Consider the following 16,013-nt stretch of genomic DNA (forward strand, 5'->3'; position numbering starts at 1 on the left):
CCCCTCCTGGGGAAAGGATGTCAGGTAGAGGAAAGAATCCAGGCTTTAAAGGGAAACAGACCTAGGTTCAAATCCCACCGCTGCCACTTAAAAGCTGTGTGGCCTCAGGCAATTTACTCTGCCTGGATGCACCTCACTTTCTCTATCTACAAAATGGGAACAAATGTCCTTACTTAGTGGACTGTTGTGCAGGTAGGTGAACTGATGCATGCATCGCAGTTAGCTCAGCGCCGGGCACCTGGTGTTCAACAAGGCTCCCTTTCTCTCCCCATCTCCCCACCAGAGTCGCTGCTTTCAAGATGTCAGAGTGGCGCAGCGCCCACCCAATACATCAGTCATTCGTCATCAGAAAAAAGCTAATGCTAGCGAAGAACTGACCATATGCCAGGTATTGTATGTGGCGGATCTCATTTAATCCCTATAATGATCCTATGTGGTATGTACCACTATCCCCAATCTACAGATGCAGAAACTGAGGCTCTGTGGGTCAAATAGTCTGTCCAGAGTTACACAATGAGAAAGAGTTAAAGGCAGGATTTGAACGCAGTTTGATTTAATTCTAGAGCCAGCAGGCCATCCTTCCCCAGGTCACCGATGGGACCACTGTTCTCCCTCCTTAACTACCATCTCCTCTCCTGCAGTCACCCCCCCTTGCCTATCCTGCTAGAGACCTGTCTGCTAGAGACCTATCTGGCATGTCAATCACGGTCAAGGTTGCCCTGTCTCTATCTCGAGTTGTAAGCGACAGTCCTGTCAGTGAGATTTTGTTTGCGCAAATATTTGGCCACTCTTGCTAAGCAAGCACTTGGCTGGGTTCCAAGCCACAGAAGGCAAGGAGTCCAGGAACCCCAGGACGCACAGGCCATTGTTGTAAGGGTCATCTCAACATTTCCCCCATCTTCTTGCTGCCTTCAAAAAACAATCTAGTCTTGGGGCGCCTGGGTGGCTCAGTCGTTCAGCGTCTGCCTTCGGCTCGGGTCATGATCCCAGGGTCCTGGGATCGAGCCCCGCATCGGGCTCCCTGCTTCTTCCTCTCCCGCTCCCCCTGCTTGTGTTCCCTCTCTCGCTGTGTCTCTCTCTGTCAAATAAATAAATAAAATTTTAAAACAAAAACAAAAACAAAAACAATCTAGTCTTAACCACTCATTCAGAGCCAGCAGGGGGTCCTCGGAGGTCATCTGATCCCAGCTCTCATTTTACAGATGAGGAAACTGAGGTCAGAGAGGAAAACTAAGATCAGCTCACCCAGCAAGTGTTTAGACAGAATAACGTTAGAGCTACAGCATCTTAGACATCACCCAGCCTGATTGCCTTTATTTTAGAAATGGGGAAACTAAAGACTTCTGCAATAGTGAGGATAAAGGAAGTTTTGCTTTTCATTGTAGCAGAAAAACAAATAAAAGCTAAGAGCAAATCAGAAGCTCAGCCAGGCTTCATGGCCCAGGTAGAGATGTCCCTACTCAGCAAAGCCCAGGGGAAGCCCTGGACTAGAACCCAGCTCCTCACCCCCAGTCTGCTTCTCCCCCAACCTTATGTGATTTGAGGTGTAACCCCTGCCTCTTGTAATGCTGACAATCCTGCTGGAGCCCACAACTCAAGTCCCTGAGGCTCCAGATTACAGGGCAGGCAGCGGAAAGAGCTGTTATCCAAAGGCACCTATGAGCACGGCCATGTGCCCAGGGAGAGGACAGACTCAGCTCTGTGCTGAAGGGTGCCAGGTTTGGGCACCTGGTGGGGGGTATGAGATGCCGGCTGGGACACCTAGACCAAATCAATACCACAACCTCAGGTCTGAGTCCACCACCGTCATGCTCACTCCTTGGCCTGAAAGACATCTTGGGTTTCATCCCGAGCCATGCAAATAACTCTTAGGATGATTAAATAATATTGGTTATCATCAACTGACCAGCTAACTATTCAATGGGGTTTTTTGCTAAAGCAGCAGGAAGATGAGGGAAAACAGTGTGACCCTTACAAGAATGTCCAGCATGCCCTGAGCTTTCCCAGACTCCTTGCCTTCTGTGCCTTGGAACTGAGCCTGGGGTGGGAATTCCAACCTCTCCAAAGGGCCCGCCAAGCGACTGCTCAGCAAGAGTGGCCAAGTCTTTGCTCAGCCAAAATCCCACTGGCAGGACTGTCACCATGGAGGGCTCTGCGCACATGAAGTGGAAGAGTGTTGGGCTGGGGGGGTTGCAAAAAGGGCGTGAAAAGTCCAGAACATGGTGGCGAGAGTAATGAGAAGGAATCCAATTCATAATTTTGGTCTTTTTCCAATTCACAATTTTGGTCTTTTTCCAGCTTCTCGGCAGAAGCAATAACTGACTGGGCAGCCAGGCCAAGAAGCAAAAAGCCAGTAGCTCTAATTCTGGGGCCTAGGGAGAGTGACAGAATCATAGGACGCGGGGCCCATCTGCTGAATGAAGCGACGGTCCCCGACAGGACAGAAAGGAATCTAATCAAGACCCACACCTTCCCTTGGGAGCTCTGTGTGCATTTGTCTCATTTGGTCCTTAAAAGAGCCCTGAAAGAAAGGTGTTATTATCTCATTTTACGGGTGGGAGTGAAGTCACTTGCCCAAGGTCCCAGAGCTACTCAGGGTCAGAGTCAGAATTACCCCCATGTGTCCTGACTCTCTTTCCAAGGCTCTTTTGTGGCTACATGACACAACCATCCCTGGGGGTCCCAGAGATTTTTTTTTTTTTAGATAAATAAAAGTTCTTACTTTTCCTGAAGTCTTGATTCCTTTTGCCAGGGACGCATACACAATCACCCAAGCCAGGAAGAGGCAGAAGGCTAGTGGCCACCTGATCTCCCCAGGATATTCAATTCCAGCAGAAATCTTCAGCACAAAGTACCTAAGAATTGGAAAGAGAGAGTAGCGGGGGGAATGAGGAGGGAGGGAGGTGACAGTCTGCAGCCTTTCATCTCCCAGCAGAGCCAGGAGACTTGAATAAACCCCAGCCCTCCTCACCGCCCCAGTTAGGGACCTTATGAGATCAGGGTGAGGGATGCTCTGATCTGAGTTTGAGCCCACAGTTGTCAGCAAAAAGGCCAGCTGGATTTACCCAGTTCCTAATTACGTGCTGGGAAGCCTCTCGTAGCCCTGGGCAGCCTCTGAACAAGGCTAAGTTAGCTCCATTGGCATCTGGAGCTGCCCCAGGACAAGCGTGACAAGTCCAACAGCATTGGGGGTCCTGGCCCAGCCTGCCAACAGGCACTCCCGAGGCTGGCGTCTTTCTCTAAGGGCACACCACTAATACGGACTCTGAACTGTCAAGGATGATTTTTGTGTTTTTTCTGTAATGTTCTAATCTTTTAAGAGGCTGTATCCCAATTGTATTTGTATACTTTTAAATGTGAAAAACAGAGACACTGTGCTCAGTGACTAAAACTGCTGCTCTCTGTACTTCAGTTCCAGTTGCCGTTGGGTACGTGTCCCGGCTGAGGTTGGCTGAAATGGAAAAGCAGGGCTGCCTGGCCCTTATTCAAGGAATGTAGTCCAAGACCGAGAACATGCAAGCAGAAGGGGGCTGCTGGTCATCTGTGTATCTGCTCGAGAAGCCGTGGCCTGCCTGGCAGCCCCCACACCCCGGAGGGTAGCTTGTAGCCTGGTAGCACGGCAAGCAAGCAGCCGCACTCCTGGGGACAGGAGGTAGTCGTGGGGACATGGAGTCGTGACTCAGACAATCCCTTTAGCTCCTCAAGGATCAGCTCCCTCATCCTGGATGCAGGCACCGTGCCTGTAGTTTGGCGTTTTTCTGTGACCTGAACAAAGGGCCGGCCAGAATCCAGACTCTACGGGACTGCAGAAACGGCAGCCCAGAACATTCTGACCTACAGAGGGACGTGAAGGTGGCACCACTCCTGGCCTCGCTGGCAACAGCGCCCTCCAGCCCGCTAGCGAGTGCGTACCTGGGAGGCTGCCCGGCAGGGCACCGTCATGCATTTTACAACAGCCATGCTCCTTTCTGTCTCAACCCCTGCGGCAACCTGGGCTCAGGAGTTGACTAAAAGTGGGGCGCCTGGGTGGCTCAGTTGGCGAAGCGTCTGTCTTCGGCTCAGGTCGTGATCCCAGATCCCCGTGCTCAGCGGGGAGCCTGCTTCCCCCTCTCCCTCTGCCCCTCCCCCTGCTTGTGCTCTCTCTCTCTCAAATAAATAAAATCTTTAAAAACTAAACTAGGGCGCCTGGGTGGCTCAGTTGGTTAAGCGACTGCCTTCGGCTCAGGTCATGATCCTGGAGTCCCCGGATCGAGTCCCGCATCGGGCTCCCTGCTCGGCGGGGGGTCTGCTTCTGCCTCTGACCCTCCCCCCTCTCATGTGCTCTCTCTTTCTCATTCTCTCTGTCTCAAATAAATAAATAAAATCTTTAAAAAAATAAATAAATAAAAAATAAAAACGAAACTAAACTAAACTAAAATGGAAACTCTAGCAGCAGTGGCCCACCTTCCCACAAGACAGTGACCATTTGGAGCTAAGCAGCAGCAACCTCTCTCCCACGCGGAAGACAGGCTCTCTAGTTTGCCACAGTCCCCACCATTCCCTATTGTCTTGTTCATACTTCAAAACCTCCCTGCCAAGCCCCTAGCACATCTGAGTTTATAACCCCAACATAAGCTTAACTGGAGAACATTCCTTATTTACCCTTCAATGAACTCTGTCCACATTCATCTACCTTAAGAAATCATTCCATACACTTTATTAAATCTTCCTATGATGGCTGAGGATTTCGTTGTACTCCTGAACCTCAATCCTCAAAGACTGGAAAAAATGGATGTAGAAAGTACAAAAGGAAGGCAAAACCGTTAAAAAAAAATTAGTTCTTCTTTAAACTAAATCATGGACTATGACTTGTTTTCTTACTTTTTGCCTCTCTTCCAGTCTCAAGTTCAGAGGGAAGAAAAAGAAACACCACCACCTAGTGTATTGAAGGTCTGCTTGGACCACACTGGCTGAAGGTTTTGCAGTGTGCTGTCACCGACATCAGCGGTGAGAGCAGCACCAATTCGAGTCCCAAAAGCACGCAGTCACCTCCACTCTCCAGAACCACAAGGACCAATAATCTGCTCTCAGAAGCCCAGCCAGGGAAGAAACCTTCCTTCCGGGTCACTCAAGTAGGTAGGGAGGGTGCAGAGGGAGGCAACCCATCTCTTGGGCCACACACACCCCTAGACAACAACTTGAAAATTCATTCATTCACTGGGTTTCCCTTAGAAAGTTAAAAAAAAAAAAATCTTACTTGAAATACTCTTCACTCCCACTGACAAATGTCTTATTGACCTGGCTGGTGAAGTTAACCATTGTCAAGTTGGGATAGGCAGTCATGCAGAAAGTTGAGTTCTTGATCTGTATTTTGGGGTGGTCACTGATGACACAGGAATCTGTTTAAGAGAACATGGAGCAGAAACATGGTGAGATCTGTACAGAAAATACACGCACGTCTCTCTCTGGCAACTGAAAAACAAGGGACGAAAGTATTTGCCCAATATGGAGTAGTGACTTTGGGAAAGTGTTAACTGAGCAAAGCTAGGTGCAGATGAACCCCAAGATTATGTTTTGTTCATGCCGGAGACGCTGGTACCCACAGCAGTACCTTGTGCTGATACCAAAGGCTCTCATTTTGGGGGCACTCCCTACGTGGCTGGAGGCATGCCAAGCATTTTGCATGTGTTATCTCATTAATGTTCACAACAGCCTAGCGGTAGGTGCTATTACCTCCATTTTTTAAATGGGGGGGGTGCACCTGGGTGGCTCAGTCAGTTCAGTGTCTGACTCTTGATTTCGGCTCAGGTCACAATCTCAGGGTTGTGGGATTGAGCCCCGCGTCAGGCTCCATGCTCAGCGTGGAGTCCGCTTGAGATTCTTCTCTCCCTCTCCTTTTACCCCTCCCCCCGCTCTCTCTCTCTCTAAAGTAAAAATAAGTAAATCTAAAAATAAAAGTCTTTAAAAAAGTGAGGGAAAATTTTCTTTTTTTTTTTTAAAGATTTTATTTATTTGACAGAGAGAGACACAGTGAGAGGGGGAACACAAGCAGCGGGAGTGGGAGAGGGAGAAGCAGGCTTCCCGCTGAGCAGGGAGCCTGATGCGGGGCTTGATCCCAGGACCCTGGGATCATGACCTGAGCCGAAGGCAGACACTTGATGACTGAGCCACCCAGGTGCCCGAGGAAAAAGTTTCAATGAGGCTAAGTAACTCTACTCAAATCACACGGCCAATAAGGAAGAGAATCAGGATTCAAACCCAGGTTCGTACAACTCCACAGAAAACAAATGGCTTGCAGAAATGGATCTGCAATTGAAATTTGAAAATTGAAATCTGCAATCTGAAATTTAACCAGACATAAGCAAACCTGAAGGACTACTCCCACAGAAAGCTTACTAAGGAGTTCACCTTGAAGCCGACATACAGTAAATGCTTTAAGATACATACTGCATCTTCTTTCCACACACTCACATGGGGTAGCGGAGGCAGTGACCATGCCATGTGCTTGTGAGCTTCCAACAAGACCTAACACAGTGCTTCTCAACTGGGGACGAATCTGTCCCCCAGAGGACACTTGACAATGTCTGGAGACATTTTTAGTTGTCATATCTGGGGAACAGGGAGCTACTGGCCTCTAGTGGGTAGAGGCCACTGATGCTGCTAAATATCTTCCAATGCATAGGACATCCCCCACCACAGAGAATTATCCGGTCAAAATGTCTGGAGTGTCGAGGTTGAGAAGACCTGATCTAGGCTGGGATGGGGAAAGGGGACTAACCATGTGGGTCTTAGTATGTCAGGCATTGTGCTAGACACTTTAACAATGCTTATCCCATGAAATCCTCATCAAATCTGGGAGGTATATATTATTATGCTCATTTTATTTTATTTTTTTGAGAGAGAGAGAGCAGGGGGAGGAGCAGAAGAGGGAGAGAGAGGATCGTCAGCAGAATCTATACCCAGTGCAGAGCCTAATGCGGGGCTCGATCTCACAACCCAGAGATCATGACCTGAGCCAAAACTGAGAGTCAGATGCTCAACTGACTGAGTCACCCAGGCACCCCTCTTATGTTCATTTTAAATAGGAAGAAACTGAAGTCCTTCTGACCATATTACAATGCCTCTCTGACTCCTTTATAAATACGGATCACTTGACAGATAGTTTAAGTAGAGTCCACCAAGATACTATTTTATCCCAAAAGGTATTATTTTATAAAGGAGTGAAAAGCAACAGTAACAATGGCTACCACTTACACGAAGCATACCAGATACTGTTGTAAGTGCTTTATATGCACCAACCAATTTAGGCCTCACATCACCCCATGAGGTAGGTATCGCCACTGTCTATGCTGCAGATAAAGAAACTGAGGCACAGAGAAGAGCATACTTGTTAAGGTCATGTGGCAAAACCAGGAGGCAAACAAGCATTCTCTTTCTGGGAGCCATGCTCTCAGCCACTCTACTATGAAGCAAAGAGCAGCGATCACAGACTCAAACACCTTCAGAAGCCAGGCTGGTGACATAAATGATGAAGGCATAAAATAGAGGGTAATAAGGGGAGGTGGGGACTCTGGCAAACCAGAGACTGTTTCAGCCAACCAGCGCCATGCCTTTTCCAGGTGCTCTGGGAAAAGACGCAGAAAATTTGGGTATTTACATGAAACCTCTCCATTTTAAAATATTGGAAATAAGATCAAATTATTTTTAAATATCATGGACCAAACTACAACACAATAAAAGAGCACATGGCCACCCAGGTCTGGTGCATGAACTCCCAGTGCATGCCCTCTGTGGAACAGCAAAGTGGGTAAGACTGTGGGTTCCGAGGCTCCTAGGCCCTGAGAGTTGAGATGAGTTCCTTTTTCTGTCCACGCCTCCACTGTCTGGTAATAGTTGTGTCTAGCTCACAAGATTGTTGCAAAACCCAAAGTAAGTGACATCGAGGATGAAAAGAAAAATTCTCACAATGCCTAGAGCACTGCTGGACTCTATCAGTTTTAGCCAATAACTCAGTCGTCATTGTTACACCTTTTTATGGGGTGGGCATCTCTAGTCCTTAGCATCCTCTCCCACAGTGCTCCTGGCCAGCCATAAATCACTACTGCCTCCCACCCATTCCCCCAGAATATCTCATTGTATCGGATAAAATGTTAAAAACAACAATTATAAGAATCTCATCTCATCTCTGATGAGTTCTTTAGACCAGGGTTTTCAACAGTGTTGTTATTGACTTTGGCGGCCAGATAATTCTCTGCGGTGGGAGCTGTCCTGCGCATTGCAGGGCATTTGGCAGCATCCCTGACCTCTGCCCACTAGATGGCAGGAGCATCCACCTGCCACCACAACCCCCCCCCATCCCCGTTGTGACAACCCCAAATATCTATAAACATTATCAAATATCTCCTGAAAAATCTCCCGGGGTTGAGAGCCACTGCTTTTAATGTCCTCAAAATACCTTCTTGTTCAATATTCTCTTCTTTAGTCTAATTCAAATGACAGAGGGATTCCGGCCTAATAACTATCAAATATTTACAGAGGGATCATTATGGCTTCCCCCAGCAGCGATCTGAATGAAGACCGTAAGGACCATCTCTATCCCTTTCTCTGTAAGTAAGCACAGTAGTTATTTCCTGAACTTCTGCCAAAAAGTACGTCCATCCCCTAAGACTGAAGACATCGCTAACATGCGGGCAAAGGCCACATCGCTTGCTTCCAGAACTGCCACAGTGAATCGCGCGGGGCACCTTCCCTAGAGAGCGGCTCTGGATGTCTCTGGATCCCCGCTCGCCGCGGCAGGGCAAGGTCACACCATTGCGGCGTCACTGCGGCGGGCTCCCCGCAGCCTCAAGCCTCCTGCAGTACCCCTTCCCACCACTGGGCGGCAGGAGCGTGCTTCCCAGCGCCCGGCGCCTTGCGCTGGGCCCGCGGAGGAATGATGGGCCGCGTCAGCAGCGCTCCGCGGCCCAGCAACGCCGAACAAAGAACAGCGATCGTGATCGCGCTAAATTGGAAGCTGTTGGAATGGGATTCTCTTTACTTGGGCGATTATTAATAAATGAAAGCACATGAAAGACCAGGGAGAAAAGCGATCATTTAATTAAAGTTCTAATGAAAATGCAGCCATTCCAGAAATAGAAATGGTATTTATGGTGTTCCCATTTTAAAGGACCCAGCCAGTTCCTACATTTCACAGAACAGTCGCTGGTCTCCCTCATCAAGGCATGGGTTAGCCGTTCTCCGTTACAGAGACCTGAAGGATTGACAGTCTTATGAGGTACAACTTAGAAATATGCTGCAAGCCCAGCCTCTACCCAGGGACAGAGCCAAGGCTGGGTGGTGGGAGCAACAGGACCCCAGCCATGCTGAGCCAGCCATGGGACAGACACCTCCCCGCTATGACTGCAGGTCATAACTGCGAGCCATCCAATCCCTCCCTCCTGAGACCAGTGGCCCGCTATCTCATGGTAGGGCAGTTACTGGGAGAGGCTGAGCCTGGAGATTATTAGCGGAACACTGCACTAGGGGAAGGGATTTTTTTCCCGTTTCCTAAACAAGACTCTCTCAGAATGGCCATTTGGGAAAGAGTCTGGAATGCCCACTGTCTGAACTCCTGACTTGTCCATCAGGGGCCATAAAGCTGCCAGTGTCTCTGCAAGTCAGACCATCGCCACCTTTTTGAAGTCAGCCCAGGACCCCGAAGGACCAGCACTTCCACAAGGGCTAGCCTGGCCCCAGTAACGGAACACAGCCATGTGCAGACAGCACAGAGAAGAAGAGATGGAGGGGCTGCACAAAGAAAGAGTGGGGATTGACACGTTGCTTAAAAAAAAAAAAAAGGAAAAATGTAAAGCCACTTGCTAAGGATGAGATAAAAATCTGTCCAGCCTGTCCCTGTGCTCCCAGGGAATAACTGGAGTGAAAAACGTCCATTGTTTCTCTCTGCTCAGAGCTTGCATAGTTTTTATGGTTTTTACCAGTCGACTAGGAGCTTAGCTGTGTAATGCCCTTACTCTGCCTTTAAGGTGTCCTGGGTTATTGTGAGCCATACTGGAAACTCCACAAAACCAGGGGCACCCCCTCCCACATACCTGGCCTAGTCAACATGCTCAGCTTGCTTCCAAAAGGTATGTATGTACACATGCATGCCTATGTATGTGTATACATACATGTGTGTGTGCATGTGTATACATATACCCATATCTATACATACACATACTCTGACTATAAAATAAATAGGTATCTACCATAGAAAATGTAGAAAAGAAAATATGGTCCCAAATCAGTAACACATTTTGTGGATTTGGGTGAGGATTTCCCCATGTTTTATGAAATATTCATGTTTAATGACTATAGAGTACTTCATCCTATGGATGTACTATAAATTAATTTGAACCATGGGATTATTCAGTAATTACTTGAATTTGGTTAAGTGTTTCTAGTGTTTTCCAAGACTGTGGATGTAACTGCCATGAACAATCATATATAATCTTTATCTGTATCTCTGATTTTCCCTTTTAAGATGGATCCCCAGAAATGGAACTTTGAAGTCAAACTACAGTTGGCACAGCCTTTCTTTTTACCCCACAGAATCCCAGCTACAAACAGGGAACATGTGGACTCATGTCATTCTGCCCCGACTGGTGGAGCAGAACCTGCTGGAACACGGACTCTTCAGGAACCCTGGATAAGCAGAAAATCAGGGGTCCTGACACCTAGATCTCGGTGCTGGTTCTACCTTTCGATCTACAGCCTGTCACTTCACTCTCTGAGCCTTCGAGTTTACTTTCTCACCTGCAAAATAGTAACCATGTCTCCAGCCCCTTGGAACTCATAGGGCTCTTATTAGGAAGAGCAGAGACATCATTTATGAAGCCACCTTGTAGACTGGGGAGCATTTAGCATGGTGCTTTAGGACCATGACCTTTGGAGGCAGGCAAACTTGGGTTCAAATCCCAGGTCTATCAGAGAGCTACCTCTATGACCTTGAGCTCCAGTTTTTTCATCTATAAAATGGAAATACTAATAGAAGCCATGTGTTGGCTTGTTGTACATTGGTAATATGAGTAAAAGGATTACCATGGTGCCTCGTGTGTAGGAAGTGATGCTAGCTATTATCATTAAATGTTAAGGTGCTACAGAAATATTAGTGGATATTGTTAGCAGAAGAGAATATTGCTTCTGAACTACTCTCCCTCCTGGAGGACAGCTGCAGGACACTGATCACGTTGTCCCACGTGGTTCCTGATGGAAGTCTCGACGGAAACTTCCCACGGAGCCTGAATCAAGCCAGCAGCCCTTCCCCTCCCAGGCACAATCTGGGAAGGACAAGCAAGGCTCCGGGACGACCTTGAGGTATTTCTGCACTCTAGATCCTACGTCCTGGAAAATGTTCTAGCAAACCATTCCAGCAGCTAACTGTTAGTTGTGATTCTGTGAACGGCTACTGAGTGGCATTCTCTCAAAGAGCAGCTTTGCAGAGGTGACCACTGGGCGGGCAGAAACTGCAGGGCAAGAAGGTGGGGCACGTTCCAAAAATGGTTAAGGGCATCCTAATGAAGGGGTGTGGGGCAAACTCCAACCTAGCGGTTCTTTGGTTCCTGGAGAACTTTAAAACTCCATCCTCAAATTGTCTGATTTAATTGGTCTGAAGTGGACCCTAAGTGATGTTTTGATTCATCAGTTGCCCAGGTGATTCTGATGCGTAGCAGCTTGGGCTGAGAACCGCTGTCCTAACCGAAGAATCCATCGACGTGGAGACTGTACAGATGAGAACACTGAAGCCCAGAGAGTCGAAGGGACACTTACTCTTGGTCATACCAGCAGTGAGCCACACATCTGGGAACCTCCACAAATCCCCACCCCCCACTCCTGAGCACTTCCAGGTGCACAAGGTTTGAATTTAATGGGCACATGTCTTTAGTTTTAGCTCTTCCTCAGTCTTATTCAAAACCTCCCTAGGTGGAGGTTGGTCATGGCGTGCATGTGCATACACACGTGTGTAAATATGCTCCAGTGTGCATTACTGCCTTTAGTATGTGCATCTCTCTGGGGGTGTGGGAAGGAAGACTTCATCTTTCTCTCTTGACACACTCAGAGGATTGAATAATGCCCTAGCTCTGCAATGTGTGGGCCATGAGGGCAAAGGTGCCAATTTGGAGGCCAACACTAAGAGCCAATCATGTAGAGATCACAGGATTCTGACCTCAGCACAGAGTGAGCTTAAGGGGACTAACAGATCTGCTGGGAAAACAAGAAACTACTTGCTTACTGACACCCATTGAAATGACCAGAGACCAAAGGTGACTGAGGCACCTCGATTTCTGGAGGGCTCCCTTATCCTTTGTTTCTTGCTGCCCTTACAGCAACAAGAATATTATTATTTCTACTTGAGAAATGATGAAAATGTAGATCCAGAGAGAAAAGTTACCCGACCCAGACCCACGTACTTTTAGGGGCAGAGATGTCATTTAGACCAGAGGGTCTTGCCCCCAAGCCTGCCCTGCTCCTCCTTACTTTCACCCACTTGCCTTTGACCCAGCAAGCTCCCCGCAAGCCCTCAAGTCCCAGGGGATTTCAGGTCTGACTGGGACCTTCAGGAACTCTCTCTGACTACCTGGACAGACGGATGTCCCCATTTCTAGGTACTGCATTATGCACATTTCTATCAGAGATTTTCTGGTCAAGCATCTGTTCTCATAAATACCTCATGCACTGAGCAGGATTTTGTTAAGTGTGAACTCAGGATCCCATGCATTACTCTCCTAGGTTCTAAGACCCCATTGCTTTCAACTTGTACCCTGCAAACGAATGAAATGAATCGCCTGGAGACCTTGCTAAAATGCAAATTTCCCAACCCCACCCAAATCTAATATATAGACGATCTGGTGGGCCTGTTAATCTGCATTTTTTTCAGATCCCCCCTTTTTTTATTATGTTAATCTACATTTTTAACAAACACTCCAGTTAGTCCTGAGCAAACAAAGTTTGATTACTCCTCCTCTGAGCCATGAGTTCTTCAAATGTTAGAATTAGGGGCATCTGGGTGGCTCAGTTGGTTAAGCATCTGCCTTCGGCTCAGGTCAGGATCCCAGGGTCCTGGGATCAGTCCCGCATTGGGGGGGGGGTCCCTGCTCAGCGGGTGGTCTGCTTCTCCCTCTCTCTCTATCCCTCCTCCCTGCTTGTGCTCTCTCTCACACACTCTCTCTCAAGTAAATAAATAAAATATTTTAAAAAAAGAAATGTTAGAAGTAAGTATATGTGGTTGTTTGTTTTAATCTCTGTGCCCAGCACTTAAGGTAGGTATATCCAAACTTACCTAATAAAAGTTTGGTTTTATCTTTGCATTCTGGCGTGTTCCAAGGGTTGTTGCAGGAGCCCCAGGGCAGGACAGACACAAAGGAGGCAAACAGGTAGAAAAGTGTGTAGCAAATAATCACATTGTAGTATATGGCTATTAGGACGGAGATGATCAGCATTGCGATGCCACAGCCTGCAGAAGCAAAATTTCCAGGGATTTATTCCACCCCAAATCCTCGGGAATTCTTACAGTTGGTCACAGGGTGGGGAGCTAGGTCTTGGCTCTCTTACAGATGGATACACAAACAGCGGAGTGGACTCTCTCTATCAGGGACATTGAGGCATTCTGCTGGGAACAGAACAATGCCAGAGGCAATCTTGGGCCATTATTCAGAGGGTCCCAGAGGTGGAATTGACCAAATAAAGGAAACCCTGAATTCTACTGTTCACAAAAGCAAATCGCTCTCCTGGAGGCCGCGTGGTGCCAGAGGGAGCAGGATAGGGCTGAGGAGGCTGGAAGGCAGGGTGCACTCATGGACTCACCTTGCAGAGCCGGGATGGCCTTCCACACAGACACTGGCCCCTGGCTGGCAAACTGGCCCAGAGACACTTCTAGGAAGAAGATGGGTAACCCGGCCAGAGCCAGCATCATCAGGTAGGGGATGAGGAAAGCACCTTGGGAAGAGAGAGCGGGAAGTGAGAGCCCTGGGAAACCAAGGCTGGCTTGGACCACATTCGCCCTCTGGGGTGGGAGCTGGCTCCCCCTCATTTTCCAGGAAACCTTTGATATTCCAGCTCAAGCACAGGCACCCTGGAACATTTAACAGCCCTCCTCTACAAAATGTGAGAGTACCCCACAAACACACTCCTCTTTCCAATTCCCCACTGGACAGGTCACTAGCGGTTGTGTGCTGGTTGGTTTTTATTCTTTTCTCTTCTTTTCTTTTTCTTACTATAGCATTTCAATGTCCCCAAATTAAGGTCTTCCAGCATGCAACAAATCCACACCTTTGACTCTCTACTGGAGTCAGATTTGGTGAAATCTTCTGGGCATCTCTACCCTCCAAGGACCTAACATCTACTAAGGTAGATTCCAAGAGCCCTTCTGTGCAATAACCCGAGTTACCAGCACACCTCCTGGCAATAGGTCCTGGGTCTGCTCTGCCAGACAAGTGCCTAGAATATTCCTCTCCCCACCACTGGAGCCACCAGGCACTTCTCAACTTCCTTCCCCACATAAAAGTCCCTTCCATCCTTCAAGGTCAACTCAAATGCTGCTTCCTCCTCCAAGAAGCCTCCCCTCTCTGTCCTCCCATAGTCACTTCCCCAGGCACTGAGCACTTGACAATATTTACTTGGTGTCTTATCAAGACTGGGAGCTCCCTGAGGTTGTCACCTCTTCATCTCTTTATTCCCTGGGACACCGCCCACCCCCAACCAGGACAGTAATAGTGGGGAGGCCGCCACAGACTGCTGGAGGTTCTCTGGGGTTTTTTCCCTTCAACGATTCTTTTAGATTGTTTGGGAAGGCCATGGGAAACAGCCATGATCTTTGAAAAGATGGGACCAGGAAGACTGTTGCATGGGTCAGAGCCAATTTGGGCATCAGAGAGGCCAGAGCCCAGAACCCTGTGCTCCACAGAAGGAAAGCTGACTTTTCTCTGGTCCACTCTTTCCAACTTCCTGTCTGGCAGAAGGACCTTTCCCGCTTGGGCCTTTCCAGGCAGGGAAGGCCCCGCAGAGGCCTCGAACTGATGGGGAGTAAAACCAGGGATCCTGCTCTGGCCTCTCCTGACGGGGGGTTTTTGAGAAAGATGTGGATTATGCAATTCTTCTCTTCCGCTCCTGAAGAGGAGGCGGGGCTCTCCACCCAGTGCTGAGGGCTGCAGGGGCCAGAGACGCAGTGCGGAAAAGTCTGCCTCCCCCTCCCTGGCTCCACAAGGAGCTCCTGGAACCGCTGGACCAGACGCAGAAACACACTTTGCAGATCCCTGGGGGGAGGCGGGAGCAAAACGTGGGTAGTCTCACCGGCTGAGTTCCCCTGGCTGAAACTCCCTGCCTAGCCCCATCTTGTGTACCCAGCGCTCCCTGTCACTGGAAGCCTTTTAATAGCATCTTGGGCCCACTTCCTGCACCCTGGGCTGGGACTCTTGCAGAAAACCAAGTGGAAACCCAGCTGGGGTGCCTACATTTGTGTGGCCCGCACACGTTCTTCTGTTTCCAGGGCATCTCTGATTGCAAAGGATCTGCAGCCCTCATAAGTACTTGTCAATGTGTGCTAATTTGGAATTGGAGGGGAGAAGGCATATTTTTCTGTTTTAAGCATCCCATGGTGCAGCACGTGTCTACTGTCTGGAGCCCACCCAACACAAAACAAAAACCAAAAACCCTAACCTGATGGGGTGAGGGTCTCTTTGGTCCTAGGAGGGAGTCCTGGTTGTAAATTCCTACTCCTAGAGGGGAACTTGTCAGTTTGGGCAATGTGTGGGGGCCGGCAAGCCACTGGGTAAGACGCTTCAGGGTGGAGAGGGCAAGCGAAGAGGACCTTGAATGTGCCGGGTGCCTCCTCCTTGGTGGGTACAGAAGAGGTACAGAGGATTCTAGAGGACTGGCAGCTGGTGTGTGCCTGACATCCTCACCATTTCAGAAGTGGTTTTCCTTCAAAAGCAGATTCTTCCACCCAGTGAAGACCGATGAAACGAAAACCGTTTTTTGCCAAACAATTCGGCTAAAGTCAA

The 16,013-nt window shown here is 48.6% G+C and overlaps 1 protein-coding gene across 1 annotated transcript in view; it reads right to left on the bottom strand.

Moving 5' to 3' along the window:
* SLC6A5 (solute carrier family 6 member 5) overlaps positions 1-16,013 on the bottom strand; it is a 50,009-nt gene that overhangs the window by 30,024 nt on the left and 3,972 nt on the right. Inside the window, exons 3-6 of the mRNA XM_081797427.1 lie at positions 13,819-13,950; positions 13,295-13,468; positions 5,237-5,378; positions 2,723-2,855 (exon numbers count right to left, since the gene is read on the bottom strand). Coding sequence (XP_081653553.1) covers positions 2,723-2,855; positions 5,237-5,378; positions 13,295-13,468; positions 13,819-13,950 — 581 coding nt within the window. The remainder of the gene's footprint in view (positions 1-2,722; positions 2,856-5,236; positions 5,379-13,294; positions 13,469-13,818; positions 13,951-16,013) is intronic.

The sequence above is a fragment of the Leptonychotes weddellii genome, chromosome 11, assembly GCF_054177405.1.
Source record: "Leptonychotes weddellii isolate Sample4059 chromosome 11, ASM5417740v2, whole genome shotgun sequence".
In the NCBI taxonomy this organism is placed as follows: Eukaryota; Metazoa; Chordata; class Mammalia; order Carnivora; family Phocidae; genus Leptonychotes; species Leptonychotes weddellii.